General features: G+C 44.5%; 1 protein-coding gene across 1 annotated transcript; it reads right to left on the bottom strand.

The window, feature by feature from the left end:
- On the bottom strand, nucleotides 1-13767 carry rap2aa (RAP2A, member of RAS oncogene family a). Its single transcript, XM_080497546.1, has 2 exons — nucleotides 12809-13767; nucleotides 1-1659 (listed from the first exon to the last, which is right to left on the bottom strand). Exons 1-2 carry the CDS (start codon nucleotides 13120-13122, stop codon nucleotides 1422-1424), a joined length of 552 nt encoding a protein of 183 aa, XP_080353672.1. The 5' UTR covers nucleotides 13123-13767; the 3' UTR covers nucleotides 1-1421.
- Nucleotides 13768-14380: the final 613 nt, after the last annotated feature.

The following is a 14380-nucleotide window of genomic DNA, read 5'->3' on the forward strand; positions in this document are numbered from 1 at the left end:
ATCGCACTTTTATTGTTCAGGTGTCAAATGTAAGTGTCACCATTCAGAGAGGGATAGAGTTAAATGGTCACATAAAAAAATATAAAATCAACAATGAAAATGGTCACACGGGGAGAGTCTGGTTCCCGTGGCAACATAGATGTACAGCTGAAACAGTGTCCAGATCCAGACGTGTGTGTGTTTGATTTGCACATTTCCACAGCCTATTTTAATCTCAAACAATAAGAGTCCTTTGTTGTTTACTAGCCATGCATACAGTTGACAATTCCACGTGTGTCGAGTCAGTGTCTTCACAGGAGCTGGCACTTTCAATACAAAATATTTACACTACCATTTATTATTCTTGGAATCATTGCCTTCCCTGTGACTAGTCGCAACTATGAATTTGATTACACATAAAGAACGGCATCAGGATGTCGAAACCGTCGGTACCGGAGGAGGTAAAATAAGTGTAAAGTATGACAAATGTTGGCATCTTCACTTTAAATATCACCCATTTCTTAAAAGGGTTTTTTTCAGAGAACCGTAAGACTGCAGAGAAACAGTGTAAACACTCTTTGTCCCCACAGGATGAAGCACTCGGTTGCATTATTACTCTGCAATCCGCTTCCGGAGTCTCCCAGAGAGGAGAACAAAACATCACACGATATGTGAAAGACTCTGCGATGATTACTGTTGCATCTCAAAGTGAGAAAATAGGAAAGAGATGACTGCACCAATGTTTTGAGAAAGACACTGACTTGTATTTTTTTGTCTCTATTCCTTCTGTAACGGCTGAAAAAAATAGATATATAAAAGAAAATGGAGGTGCCTTCAGCACCTCTTTGGTTCAGCCCTGTGATGAGTAGAAAAAACAAGCACAACTTCACTGGGAGAAATCCTGTTCATACTGTAAATCAATTACTCCTCACTGGATCCCATACAGCTGCTCTGTTATTGGTGTTTGTGTACAGTGACTCCTGGGAAATGCTAACACAACAATGCATCTTGGTTTTCTGTGCGTAAACGGGAATACAAATAACAAAAAAAAAAACGTCTTCACAGCAGATTGTTTGAACACCTAAAACATAAAGATTTGTGTCTGATGATTGCTCCCGGATAACTGAAAAAGACTCAAAACCACAAAATAGAGTAACATAAGGCGAGGGCATGTTCCTTTTTGTCATTTGTCAATTTCTCTTGCGGCAAATTCCTGGCATTCCTCATTCAAAATGTATGCATTACTCACATGTCGTTATTAATAACCATGTCACTGCAAATTTGATGCTCCACAGAGTTAAAATCCGTTGCGTTCAACCATGAATTTTCCATTTAATTGGCAATGTGCATGTTTGTATCTAGCTGTGTATCTGCAAGTCAAAGGAGCTTCCTCTACGTAGACTCTTTTTTTCTTCACGGCCTGTTCTCGGAGGCCCCAGGGGCTATTGTATATTGCACGAGGAGCAGCAGGGGTCATCCTTGTCTGGCTGGGCGGCGTAGTCCATCTGCCGAACGATCTCGGCGAACAGTTCATCTACCATGGTTTTGCTCTTGGCCGAGGTCTCCATGAACGGACAGCCCCACTCCTCGGCCAGGGCCTGACCTTCGCTGGACGACACCTCCCTCTCGCTTTCCAAGTCCACCTTGTTCCCCACCAGGATCACAGGAACCTTCTCGTACCTGAGGACACACAGGGAGAAAAAACAAAAAGACTGACACTCATGAAGTGTTCGAACGCAATTACATCTGACAGATTTGCTTGTTGTGGCCAGTGTCTGGTTTAATATTATTACTTTTTTTTTTATCACAGGTGTGACTTGACAGGATACTCTACATCAACACAGAGAGACAGCAGCTGCTGCTGCACAAAATGCTGTTTTTAAAAGTCATGCTCTTTTTCTTAATCGTCTTCTTCCCTTTATTGTTTGCTCCTAATTTTGACGACTCTGATTGCACAACAACTTAAAAATCAATATACACAGCGAGACGTGGAGCGTTCATATTTACATCCATGAATGCAGCATGTTGTCCGTGTAAAATGGATTTCAGGAAGCAGATAAACTGCATAGCTATTGATCCTTTTTGCAAGTGAACGTACATAAAGATGATCTCAAAGCCTCTGAACAAGTCGAAGAGCAGGCTCAAAATTACTTTCTTATAATTAGTAGGGATGTCAGCTACCGATGTAGCCGAGTGGATCGTCATTAGTTGTGTCTGGACATGCTGTAAAGTGAAGGACAACGTTAATTTTGGAGCTGATGATGGCAGCGTTTTAAATGTCAGGAGATCATCAAAGCCGTAATCATTCCTCCTGAGGGGGGGCATAAATGCATATATCGAATGCCATTGCAATCTTTTCAATAGTTTAGCTGACATTCACTAAAAATCACAAATGTCAGCCTATATGTGGTGCAAAGGGAAGTCAGAAGATCACTGAAACAATTATGATCTATCTTCCAGGGACCTTAAAAACTCAGACAATCACCTTTCTTATGAAAATTGTCCATTTGTGTGTTGAAAAGCCATAGCCAGGTCCTCTGTTTAATGTTATAATTGCGACTCCTGGGCGAGTTATTCGCTTGTTGACTGATTGTAACATGAAGCAGGTTTAATTTAATTTCTTGAAAATAAATTCATGAGCTACTTTCAGTGAGATTCAAAGTGAGAATTTAGCCTGCACTAATTGACGTCCTATCTACTTATTAAGAAGCCACTTTCTCCATTTATGTGACCACCATTCATTCGTCTCTTTTCCAAATCCTGCATTTGGTGAGTAGTAGCTTTAAAAAGCTCAGCTGGGTGCAAAATGTGGGCTTGTGGTGGGTGGAAGGCCAAAAAAGGAAAGAAAAAGATGTTGTTTTTTTTTTTGTCCAAATAAATGTTTCTACTTTAGTGTACACATGGTCATTCGCTGTGGGTGGAAGCTTTTCACATCAAGAGGCACGACGGCCTCCTGTTGCTGCGAGGTGCTCACACTGAACCTCCCCACCGCCCACCCAGCTCTGTAAGCACCGAGTCCAAAGCCTGACCCAGCAGAGAGCAGGAAATGGGGAGCAGAGCTGTGACCCTTGAGGGAAGGAAGTGGGTATAATCCTTTGAGCTGTGAACTCCCTGCCATGTGGCCGAAGCACATGCCACTGTGGAGCTGGAACACTTTGAGGACAGCCAGAGGAGACGGCCAGTCTGACTACGCAGACTCTGTGATTATCAGACGAAGCAGCAGCGACGCAGTTTCACTGATGTGATCCCGACATCACTTTTGATGTTGCATGACATCGCAGCCTTCTGAGGCAGTTTTGTGCACCTCAGAGGAGATAACAAAGCTCAGAAACATCAGACGGTAGCGGATCGTGCACAGCCACATCCTTTGAACAACAGGTTGTTTCTTTCATCTGCTATCTGTGAGCAAGATTAGCAAAACAAGCACTTCCCATCTGTTGGAGTCATCATTTCAACTGAGTTTGGATGTTTGAGTGCATAGCAGCGAAAAACAAAGCCTTATTCAAACCATCAACATTAAAGTTTTCATTCCTTTTTTCCCCCCCCAGAATCGTGCACAAAGACATTGAAATTTACATTCTTGTTAATTATTCACAGAAAAAAGTCACATCATCGTCAACCATGTTTGATGTATTGACAGAAGCTCGACACAAGGAAAGTTGGTAGCAGAGACCACAGAGGTGGGGACTGAGATACTTTTTCAGGTCAGTCTGCGAAGGAGGTGAGCTCTGCTGCAGGCCTCAAGTGTTAAATAAGCTTAAACTTGGACGACTTTGATCTCACGTATGAATACATTATCCAACGAAACTTCAATCTCAACCACTCTGTTCAGTTCTCCGGATCAGCCCACCAGCTGAGAGGAAGTACCAGGATTCAAATACGAGAGGTTTAGGTGGTGTGTGACCGAAAAAAAAAAAAAAAAGTCTGTGAGCTGAGACGCAACCTGAATGAAAAACTAGAGCTCACAGCTCTCAGCTTCATCATTCAGCGCACAGTGTCTGGAGCTCATTAACTGCAAAAGCTGATGTCAATAAAAACAGTACAAAGCGCAAAGAGAGTTCTCTTAAAGGATTTTCACGCCACAGTTTGAACTAATGAAGCTATTTCTCTTAAGGTTCATCCAAATGTTTCTTTTTTTTCCAACTCAACTGTAGTTTGAGCTTCACTCTCCAACTTTAAATCTCTCAAGGTTGTACATGGCCACCAAACTATCCTGTCAGGAGTTTTCCAACTGTGGGAGGATGAGCCTCGCCAACAGAGCGTTAACAGTACTGCGCCCCCCCGACACCCAGCGTCCACGTCACACATAGTCAAGGTTTTTGGATGAATGCCAGCCTTATTATAAACTGATAGAAAATATCCCTGTTATAAGCTGGTGGAATCCACCTTTATATATAGACCACAACTGCTGTAACAAAAGCTTACATCGTTTTCAGAAATGAATAGTTTTGACCTTCAATGTTTAATTTACCATTTGTTTTCGCCAGAATTAAAAAGGATAAAAATCATGCTGAGAAAAGACACGCAGCTGAATCTTTCTGTAGTCCCAAAAACCAACACCCCACACAGAAGGCGAGGTAAAGTGACACTAGACATGACGACATGAAGTGCATTGTCTGAACTTGCAGCACTAAATCAAATATAGTCCAGTTTAACTAAGAGTGAGAGAGGTTAGACTGTTTATTCTTGTGGCACAATCACACACATAATTAAATTAATCTAGATGTCCGGACCGTAGAAATCACCTGCGTCACTTGTTGGAGCTGCCTATGTGTCAGTGTCAGACATCAACTGAGTACACGGCCTCTAAATGCCAAACTGCTGAAGGAATCCCAAGCTAACTTGGTCCTTTTTTACGTCATATTAAAACCCGGAGTACACCCTGTGTTTTTCTTCCCCATCAGTCGCATGCCAGTTATAGAGCTCAATTGGGCCTCGCCATAACAGGAACGCAGCACAAAGACATCTGGAGAGGGTCTAAATATAGTCATAATAACAGAGGAGAAAACTAGTAGTCCCAGGAGGTGTGAGACAGCGGCTGCCACGGCTACCGAGGCTCCCAGGGCCCCGGCGTGAAGGGTGTCGGCCGCTCGGCGTCTGGACGGTTGGATGTGAAGAAGCGGCGGTTCGCCCGTTGCCACCGAACACACGAGCCTCAAAGACAAACGAATAACTGGGCCTGACTGTGTTTTGCGCCGCGGCACAAACGACACCTCACGTTTTAGCCATTGGCTTGTGAGCCTCACGCCACAGGCACTGGAACACCCCGACAGCAAACATCCACTCAAACCCGCCCAGACACATCTTATCTATTATGCATGATGCCGATCAACTCACACAGGCCTTGTTGACGGATGGTGGAACCCGGCGGCCCATGAGCCTTTTGGATTTGACTTGACAAGATCAAGGAGGGAACGAGCTGTGTGCTGGGTCTCCTGCGAATAGACTCTTCATGGAAGGTCTTCAGTTCAGCCAGAAGAGAGAATTCAGCTGAGTCAGACGGGAGAGGAAAGCTTAATGTATGCCACGTTAAGGCAAACTAAGATTTCGTCAAGCCGACTCCGTGACTCGTAACACGGATTAAAGATCTCTCCCTTCTCAAACAACCTGCGATTGAAAATAAAAAGACAAGGCCACAGATGCTACTTACATTTTGCTAAAGGGAGAAAAAAAAAACCTGTTTCCTGCATCCTTTTAAAATATGGTGATAGAGACACTGGCCAAGAGACATCAAAACAAAGATAAATGCACAGTGGGTTTGACAGACTGTACACTCATCCTTGAGTCTGATGTATTACAGCGGTACTACGCCACATTAGTGTCGGCCTGGAGGGAATGGTGCAGCCCGACACATTTTCTTGCTTTCGAAAAACACCCGGAAAATATGAAATGCAAAGTGCCACTTCACCGTAAACTTCATCAGACTGAGTCACTGGAGAGAAAACATACTTTAAACAGTTCACTACAGAACCATTCACCTTACCATTAAATGTCTGTAAATCATATCTTGTTCTGCAAAGCCTTTTTTCTTTTTTTTTAGAAATTTCAATAGGCCACTCAAAATGTCTCACTCTGATAACGCATTGACTTCACAAACTCTTCGCAGTTAGATTAGGATCCATAAAACAACTCATTAGCAGCCTCCTTCTACTCTTCAGGGAATCACATAAAAACACTCACTGTTTGACCTGCTGAATAAAAAAAGCCATGAAGCACTTATGCCTGGACAGAATGTCCCCTGGTTGTTTCCATAAGTGCTCCTCCTTGTCATTATCTATGTCAAAAAAAAAAAAAGAAAATCTAAAAGTCCACCTGAGTTTATAATATTCTTGTACAGCAATAGTACTCCGACAGGTCAGTTACGAACTAAATACCCAATTTTAACTCCAGTGCTGTGTGACATCATGCTTGATGCACATTGGCGAGAATCCTAGGACATACATGCAAACAATTCTACAGAAGTTTACATGGAAATACCCTGAGCAGCCGAACAATTACAAAACCGGCTTAATACTGTCGAGGTTCCCATTTCGTTTTCACATAAGAAACAGTGATCCTCTGTGAATTCAGACACATTTTTTTGTCAGAACCACCATTATTGTCTACGGGAGCTGAGAACACCTCAAAAAAAGGCTTCAGCTTTAGAGATGCTTTCAACTTTGTCAAACTCAAATCACTCAGAAGCAGGAACGAAAAGTGAGCAAGCGTCAGAATCTAACACGTCGGCTTTGAGGACAACATGTTCAGTTGCTGCTTGATATACCTACCCACACACGATAAAGAGAAGAATCACTGTCACTCATTTCACCGAACTGCGGTGCTGATGCTACAGCTGATCAGTATCTGTTTTTGTTGTTGTTGTTTTTTCAATCGAAAGTAAAGCCTATATCCTGTCTGAAATGTTCCACACCAACAAAAATCAGTGAGTTAATTTTTGTTCACGTGACACTTTTCATACGAGACAGGTTGATAGATTTGGGAACACACGGCACAAAAAAGCTTAGATATTTAGATATTTACCTAAGCCACCAAGACACTCTGACCGTCAGTGACACACATGAAGTAATGGAGGTTTCACATTGAAAATGTTCTGTTGATAACACCTTGAAGTGAAAACCACGGCGCACCTTCAGAGATCTTGTGGAGTCACGCCTCGAAATGCTCGCAAAAGTTACTTACCTCCCTATTAGTCGGGTGGTCGTGATATTAGAGCTGCTGTACAGTCGACATTGCAAACGTTTCCTCACTCTTACTTCCATTAAAAAAAAACCTTTTTAGTGCCAAGACGCATGAGAGTGTGTATAATGTACAAAGTGTTTATCGCTCAGGAAATATCAAGGCTCTACGGTTGGCTTTCGATTCCTTCTCAGGGTGGTGGGACCATGTGGGCGTCTTTAATGTTCCCACTATATCATGGAATATATACAGGCAGCGCAGTGTGAAGCTGCCTTGCAGCCTTATGGCCTGGAAGTTCAGCTCCTGCTGTGCGCAAGCCTCTGTGGCAGCTGAGAGCACCAAGATGTATACATTCTTTATCAAATCGGCCTTTTATGTTTGCCAGGGACGGTTCAATGTTGTGCTGCGAAATGATGACTGGACTTCCCAGGTGCTTTTCCCCGGCTGCTCAGTTTGCTGAGCTTGGAAACGACTAATAATTTGTATTGTGCATCACTGTAATCCTCCGTGCTTTTCAAAGAGGCCTTTCCAAAATGACTGACCAATTAAATTTTACGAGAACATTTTTATTAATACTAATTTGAGAGCGCGATTATGAAGTAAGCACATTTGATATTTGTGATCATCTTAATTCAGCAGTTAAAGCAAGCTCACACTGATTAACACAAAATGATAATGACACTGAAGCAAGTACTACACAGTGATTTAATAACTAATCAAAATTGACAGATTTGACCGCAGCAATATGTTTGGTGACAAGTAAATGAATCGCAAAATGCAATTAAAAGTTATCCCGAGAGTTGGCATGCTAAATCAGCTGGCAATGTTCCCTTAACCTCCTGTTGGTGCGACAGAAGAAAACTCTGTTTCTTCATCAGTGTAATGTATTTTCTTGAAGGAGTCTGCATCAATTCTTGGCACAATCCATCCAATCTCCGTTGAGATATTTCAGTCCGGACCAAAGTGGTATTTCGATCAATCAGCTGACTGACATTTCTGTCCCTTGAGCCATCCTGGAATAGATGAAAACGCCTGCTGTTTGCTTGCTGGGGAAAGCTGATGTGTATTTCTTTCAATAATTATGTTCTGCATTTGGTTTGACGAGTTCGACTCTGACGATCTGACACTCAGAACACACACAACTTTTTAGAACCTCTCAGAGGCTGGACGGTGCAGCCCTGCAGGCTTTTATGGCAAAACTTCGAGAGCCAAGTCAACTATCAAGTAATGATTATTGACCTTTTTGCAGTGCAGGTTTCCCAACGGACGAAAATAAAATCTGGTCTGCTGCTTTTCATCTGCTAACCTTGAGCCTTTTGTCAAATTGGTAAACGAGCAAGACTTGAAATAATAACCGAGCACGATGTTGAAATCAGGCGAGGCAGCGGCTCTTGACCTTTAAACCCCCCAAACACATCAAAGAAAGGCTGTGCACATCTTCTTCCATTTCTGCTTTGCTAAAACAATACAGTGACGTCAAACACTGGTGGACAAACCCACGCTCACCAACATACTTACGCCCCTTTTGCACAACAATATTTTCAACTGAAAACTTTTTTGAAAACTGCTCACAAGGATAATGCAACTTTTTCAAAACGCTACTACACCACGATTGTAGTAAATACTGTAGTTCTTCTGCATATCTACGAAAAGATGAAAATAACAACAATGTTTGCCTCCAGAGTGTCGTGACTCCCAGTCCAGATTCTCCTGGGTCTTGGAAGTTTTATAGTTGAGAGTCACCTGTATTAGAAATCCACCTTTTATCGTCCGCCGGGAACAAGCAACAGCGCCAAGTCATGGCTAAGCATAATAACTACATTTTCAGCGTTTATTTTTATTGTTTGGCAGTTTCCTTGTAAACGGACATCGTTTTCAAAACGTTGCCATGTAAATGCAAAACATTTCCGAAACGAAAACCAAAATCCCCAAATTTTCACTTGAAATTAAATAACCAACAGATATAATGTGGAAATGTGTGGCAAGGACACCAGTGATAACTCCCAGTCTATTACAATACCCAATTTCACCTCTATCTCGATCTCTGACCGCACTTCCATTTCAATATTGCGTCAAGGCATCAGTCACAACAGCCTATCCCTGACATATAGTTATCGGGAGCTGAAGCGAGGTCCCGGCGGACGCAAGCAGAGCCGAGTTTAATCATGTGCACCTCTGGCCTCAGCGCTGAAGCCTGTCTCTGCTCTATCAGCGGCCACTGATAGATGATGACAGGGTTCAGAGTGAGAGCGACGCACAGCAGCGCCTCTGACCTGAACGGGTGCCGATACGGCAGTGATGGGTCATCTGTACTTTGGCGGCAAGGAGTGACAGGATGACGAAACGCAGAGAAGCTCGGACTACTTAGGGCTAAAACAATAATCACTTTTCATGTTGTGATCAACTGAATTTTGACACAGAATATTGCAAACAGTATAACAGCGCCGAGTCATTTGAAAATCGAAAATCCATGCTGTGTATGCTGCTTTCCACATCATTCTGTGATGGTCTGAACATTTATTTGAATACATAAGCAACAGGAGGGACTCTCACAGTGCAAAGTCATTCTTGAAAGCATAAAAAGATCAAATCCCTCGATTCAACGTCACATCAGGAACGAGCACTGACAGACATACAGCAGTCTCTGTGTACGTTCAAGGCTTCTCCCAGAGACACGCCCTCAAAGGCTGAACAAAAATGCTGCATGCATTTATTTTCTCAATAAACTTTATTTAATTTAAGATACATGATTATCCACAATAATTTGCCTCCCTTCCTTCCTCTTCCGCCTCTGTTGTTGCATTACAGCAGACGCAGGCACTCCTGGTCCTGCATGTTTTCAATATCTTCCTCCTCCAATATACCTGAAGTTAATGAACGTGTCACGATGAAGCTGCGAGAGGCGCCGATAATAACCCATTCATTGCAGGAACACATTGGCGCTCTGCAGGATGGTGGCCCTGTGGGACCAGGAGCCCTCACCCCCGGAGCAGGTTGTACATCAGTGGGACAAAGCGACACCATTTAAAAAAAAAAAAAGCGTGTATATGCATACTGCTGAGGTCGACCCAAACGGGACCACCTTTACATATTTAGTAAAACAACCCAAAGTTTGTCCAGAAACATGAACAACTTGCTTTGAAATTTGAACCCCCACCACACTCTGTACAATTACAACCTCATAAACACATCCTATAATGTGTTGCGTTCTGTGACATACGCGAATTAAATGCTGGAAATCACTGATCGCGAGGACCCAGAGCCAGCTGTCTTATGACCAGCATAACAGACAGTGACAACGGAACATCGCAAATAGTTTATAGTCACTTTTGGTCAGTTTAAGTGCATCATTTTTACATGTAACTGTGTTAATTAATTTTGATTAATGTATTGGTTTTTTTAATCGTTTTTTCATTTTTGTTCTTTACGCATGACGCTTCCAAAGGAATACATTTTTTTGTGTTAATTTCTACATAAAGATAATTCTAAAGACAGATGCAATTAGAAAACCTGGGCTGAATGACTGTCTTCAAGTTTTTCTACTGTTCAACAAATGAGCCCCATCACTGTCAAATGATGGGGATCTTTGATGGTTAGAGAAAGCGAACTACAAATGAACATTCCTGTCTTGGATGAAGAAAGTGTGTCCTTTTGAACTACGGGAGGCTACAGAAAGTATAGTCGTGTTATTTTGGACTGCTGTCTGTAAGCATCTCGTCACCAGAAGAGTAGAATCACACTGTTTCAGGAACAAGTCACCCTTTTTTCTTTTTTTTTTTATAAGTGCAAGTGAACAGAAGCTTTCAACATAATTCTGTCTACATATTCTAAAAGTCAGTAAACACACTGCAGGCGAAAGCAAATCCTGCTCAGATGTTGAGCAAATATTCCATTTGATGTATTTTTTGTTGCAACAGAATGTGCTGTTGTTAGTAGAAGATGGTATGTGCTTGAAATGTTAATTCAATATTTGTTTTTTTGGGGGGGGGATAAGTGAAGAAAGAAGATATGTGCTTTGCTTTACCATCCAAAACAAATTATGATAAAGAAGGACTGCAAGCAGCTCGATAACTGTATTAAGAGACTATCCACGACCTGCACGTTTCAAGGGAATCCTCTGTTTCTCGCTCAGACTAAAGTTTGATAAAAGTCCACGTGACGCACACGGACTTTGAATGTACCTCCTGCGTAGGAATAGCGTGTGAAGTGTGACGTTTTCTGCTCCAGAAAATAAATTCGGCAGTGTTATCAGACAACAGCGTTAGTTGTGAAATCGCATAACAGCCTGGCTGCATCTGCCGTGTGAGCACACATGTACACACACGGCGCGCACCGAAAAACATACTTCTTCCCCATTCTTAACTCGTGTGGGGAAAACATGTTGGCCTCATTCTTTCATCTGGAGTCGTGTGCTAATAGGATTGTTTGGCGGGCGCGTTTGCAAAAGTCTAAATCCTGGAGAAAGTGACCAAAAAAACTAAAGGCAGCCAAACACAAACACAAACACACACGTTCACACCGATGCCATTTCATTTTTAGAGAGCGGAGAGAGGCAGGAATTGGCACGGTCACTAAAAAAAAAGATTGCGGCGCCTAAAGATGACACAGCTGCAGTGTCCTTACGTTGTTGTACGTTATCTCAAGAAATGAGCTGTGTGAATAAACACCATGAGCTATAAGCTGATTTTACTAGGCGTGTGTATCATTCCATTTTCTCTGTCTGGAGCCGATCGCAGGCCCTAAACTGACTGTACATTACCGCAGACACCTTCGGTGACTGATGGACCCACAGCCCAGTGCAGGCTGGCTGCACACTCAACCACAACTGAGCGAACAAACGTGGGACGGTCACCAGTGCTTATCTAAGCAGTGGCAGCAGCATCTATGGGATTGAAGGATGGAAGTTCTTGGAGGGTTTTTTAATTTTTAATTTAAAAACACGTCAATGCTGTACTGGCGTTTGAACGTACAGTAAGCTACAGTACTTGTGGCCTCGAGCTGAGGAACCCAAATAACATGAGAGCAGCAGCCTCGGCTCACCCCTCTCTTGTATCGATAAGCAGCTCATGACCTCATATCTGGATCATCAGTGGAGCGGCGACCAGACACCCGACAATCTCACACTTTCAATTGTGCTGCTCTTCCTAAAGAGCTTGTGCAGCTTTTTAATTAAAAAATAAAATCCTCTCTCCTCTGCAGAATGAGGCTGCCCCCCCCCCCACCCCCCCCCCCCCCCCAACCACCACCACTGCCACTGTGCTCTCTGCAGAACCTGAGTTACTCTGAATCCTGGGTATTTCCTGCACAGTGGACCTCATCCAGTATGTAGTTCAGTATGGCAAGAAGACAGGCTGATGGGACAACATGGATCTGCACTGTTGTCTTGTCTAAAGTATAACAGTTGCTGAGTGTGGACGGATTTCACATGCTATTTACTCGGATCCACAGGGTGAAGGCACCAAAACAGAGCCAGCAGGTGTTCCATGGGGCTGCCCTGAAGATGCACCAGCATCTCCATTCACAGCTCAGGCCTACAGGCCCATCCTGCAACTAGCAGGGCCCCATCAGGCCACCTTGAAATGTGTGGTAAATAACCAACAACATGACAAACAAGAGGGGATCTGACGCTTCTCCTGTGCTTCATTTCACCAACCTTTTCACTCTTATGATCTGATCCCTCATCGGCTTTATGTCCTGGAAGCTTTGCTGGTTGACAAGGCTGTAGACCAATATGAATCCTTGTCCGTTTTTGATGTACAGGTCCCGCATGGAGGCGAACTGCTCGGTACCTGCCGTGTCCAGGATCTCCAGCACCGAGGGCGAGGAGTCCACCTCGATCTCCTTGCGGTAGAAATCCTCTATGGTGGGGTCGTACTTCTCGATGAACGTCCCGGTGACGAACTGCACGGTGAGGGCGGATTTCCCGACCCCGCCGCTGCCCAGGACCACCACTTTATACTCGCGCATCGCGGATTAAATCGAAGACGAAAAGGGGCTCAATCTCCGCGCGTCATTGACTCGAACTCGAAAACCGCAGGAATCGCATTCACCGGCCGCGTCCCATTTTGATCTTGGCTGGTCAATAAACACGGTCCCCGCCGCCGCCGCCGCCGCCTTGCTCAGCTATGGCAGAGCACAAAGCCTCGGTGCCCCAAGATGGATTTCATTGTGGAGATCCCCCCATGCAGGCCAGACGCTGACAGCTCGAGGAGCATCCGACCGTCCGCAACCGAGCACCGGGAGGAGGAACGGATCCGCGGGTGATGTGCAGCGTGCGGTGTGTTCATCTGCTTGGCTCACCGCTCTCTATGCATCAGGGGGGAGGAAAAACAAAAAACAAAAAACAAAAAAAACAAAACAAACTTGCTCCATCGAGGACACTGGAGGGAGAAAAAAACACACACACACACACACAAAACAGTGGCTTAGCTCTGAAATGAACTGCACGCGCGATTTTCCCCGCTGGAGTCGACCTCGGGACGCCAGCGCGAGCGCAAACTGTGTGGAGACTCGATCCGAGAAGTTGCGTCTCTTTGTTTCTTCTTCACCATCTCTGGCATGTCTCCGCTTCTCCCCCGCTCTCCGGAGCGATTCCAGCCGCCATACTCTCGGGTGGAGACCCACGGCCGCTGCGTAACCAGCCGGTCCCCGCTCGGCTCCCGTACCGAGGCAAAGTTAGAAAAAAAGAGAGAGGGGGAGAGAGAGAGAGAGAGAAGGATCCTCCCTCGTCAGATGGATCCGCGGACAGCCCAATGGCCGCCTCCGCGCACTTGTGTCTGAATGGGAGCCGAGCGGAGGCAGCCAGTGAGCTTCAGCGGGGACTTTTCCGTTCATGAGGCGAAGTTCCCGTCATTCGATTGTCCCCGTGACATCGACACGGAGCTCGGCCAATCACAGCGGCGGCTCGAGGATGTGTATCCAGGAGGAGGAAGAAGGCGCCGGATGCTGTTGCTATGGCAACGCTGCATTTGGTTGCCGCCTTCCAAAAACTGTGGGTTTTTTTTGTGTGTGTGGATGGACACACACACACACACACACACACACACACACACACACACACACACACACACACACACACACACACACACACACACACACACACACACACACACACACACACACACACACACACACACACACACAGAACGGACTTTTTCCATCCATCCACCTTCTCCACTGCTTAATCCTGTACAGGGTCGTGGGGCGCTGGAGCCGATCCCAGATC

This window comes from Blennius ocellaris (assembly GCF_963422515.1).
Source record: "Blennius ocellaris genome assembly, chromosome: 6".
NCBI classification, from domain to species: Eukaryota; Metazoa; Chordata; class Actinopteri; order Blenniiformes; family Blenniidae; genus Blennius; species Blennius ocellaris.

What these genes read in the sequence shown, in the direction of transcription:
- rap2aa (XM_080497546.1), bottom strand. Translation starts at nt 13,122, where the DNA reads ATGCGCGAGTATAAAGTGGTGGTCCTGGGCAGCGGCGGGGTCGGGAAA. An exon ending in CAGATCATAAGAGTGAAAAG is followed by an intron (nt 1,660 to 12,808) that starts GTTGGTGAAATG and finishes GTGTGTCCTCAG; the next exon opens with GTACGAGAAGGTTCCTGTGA.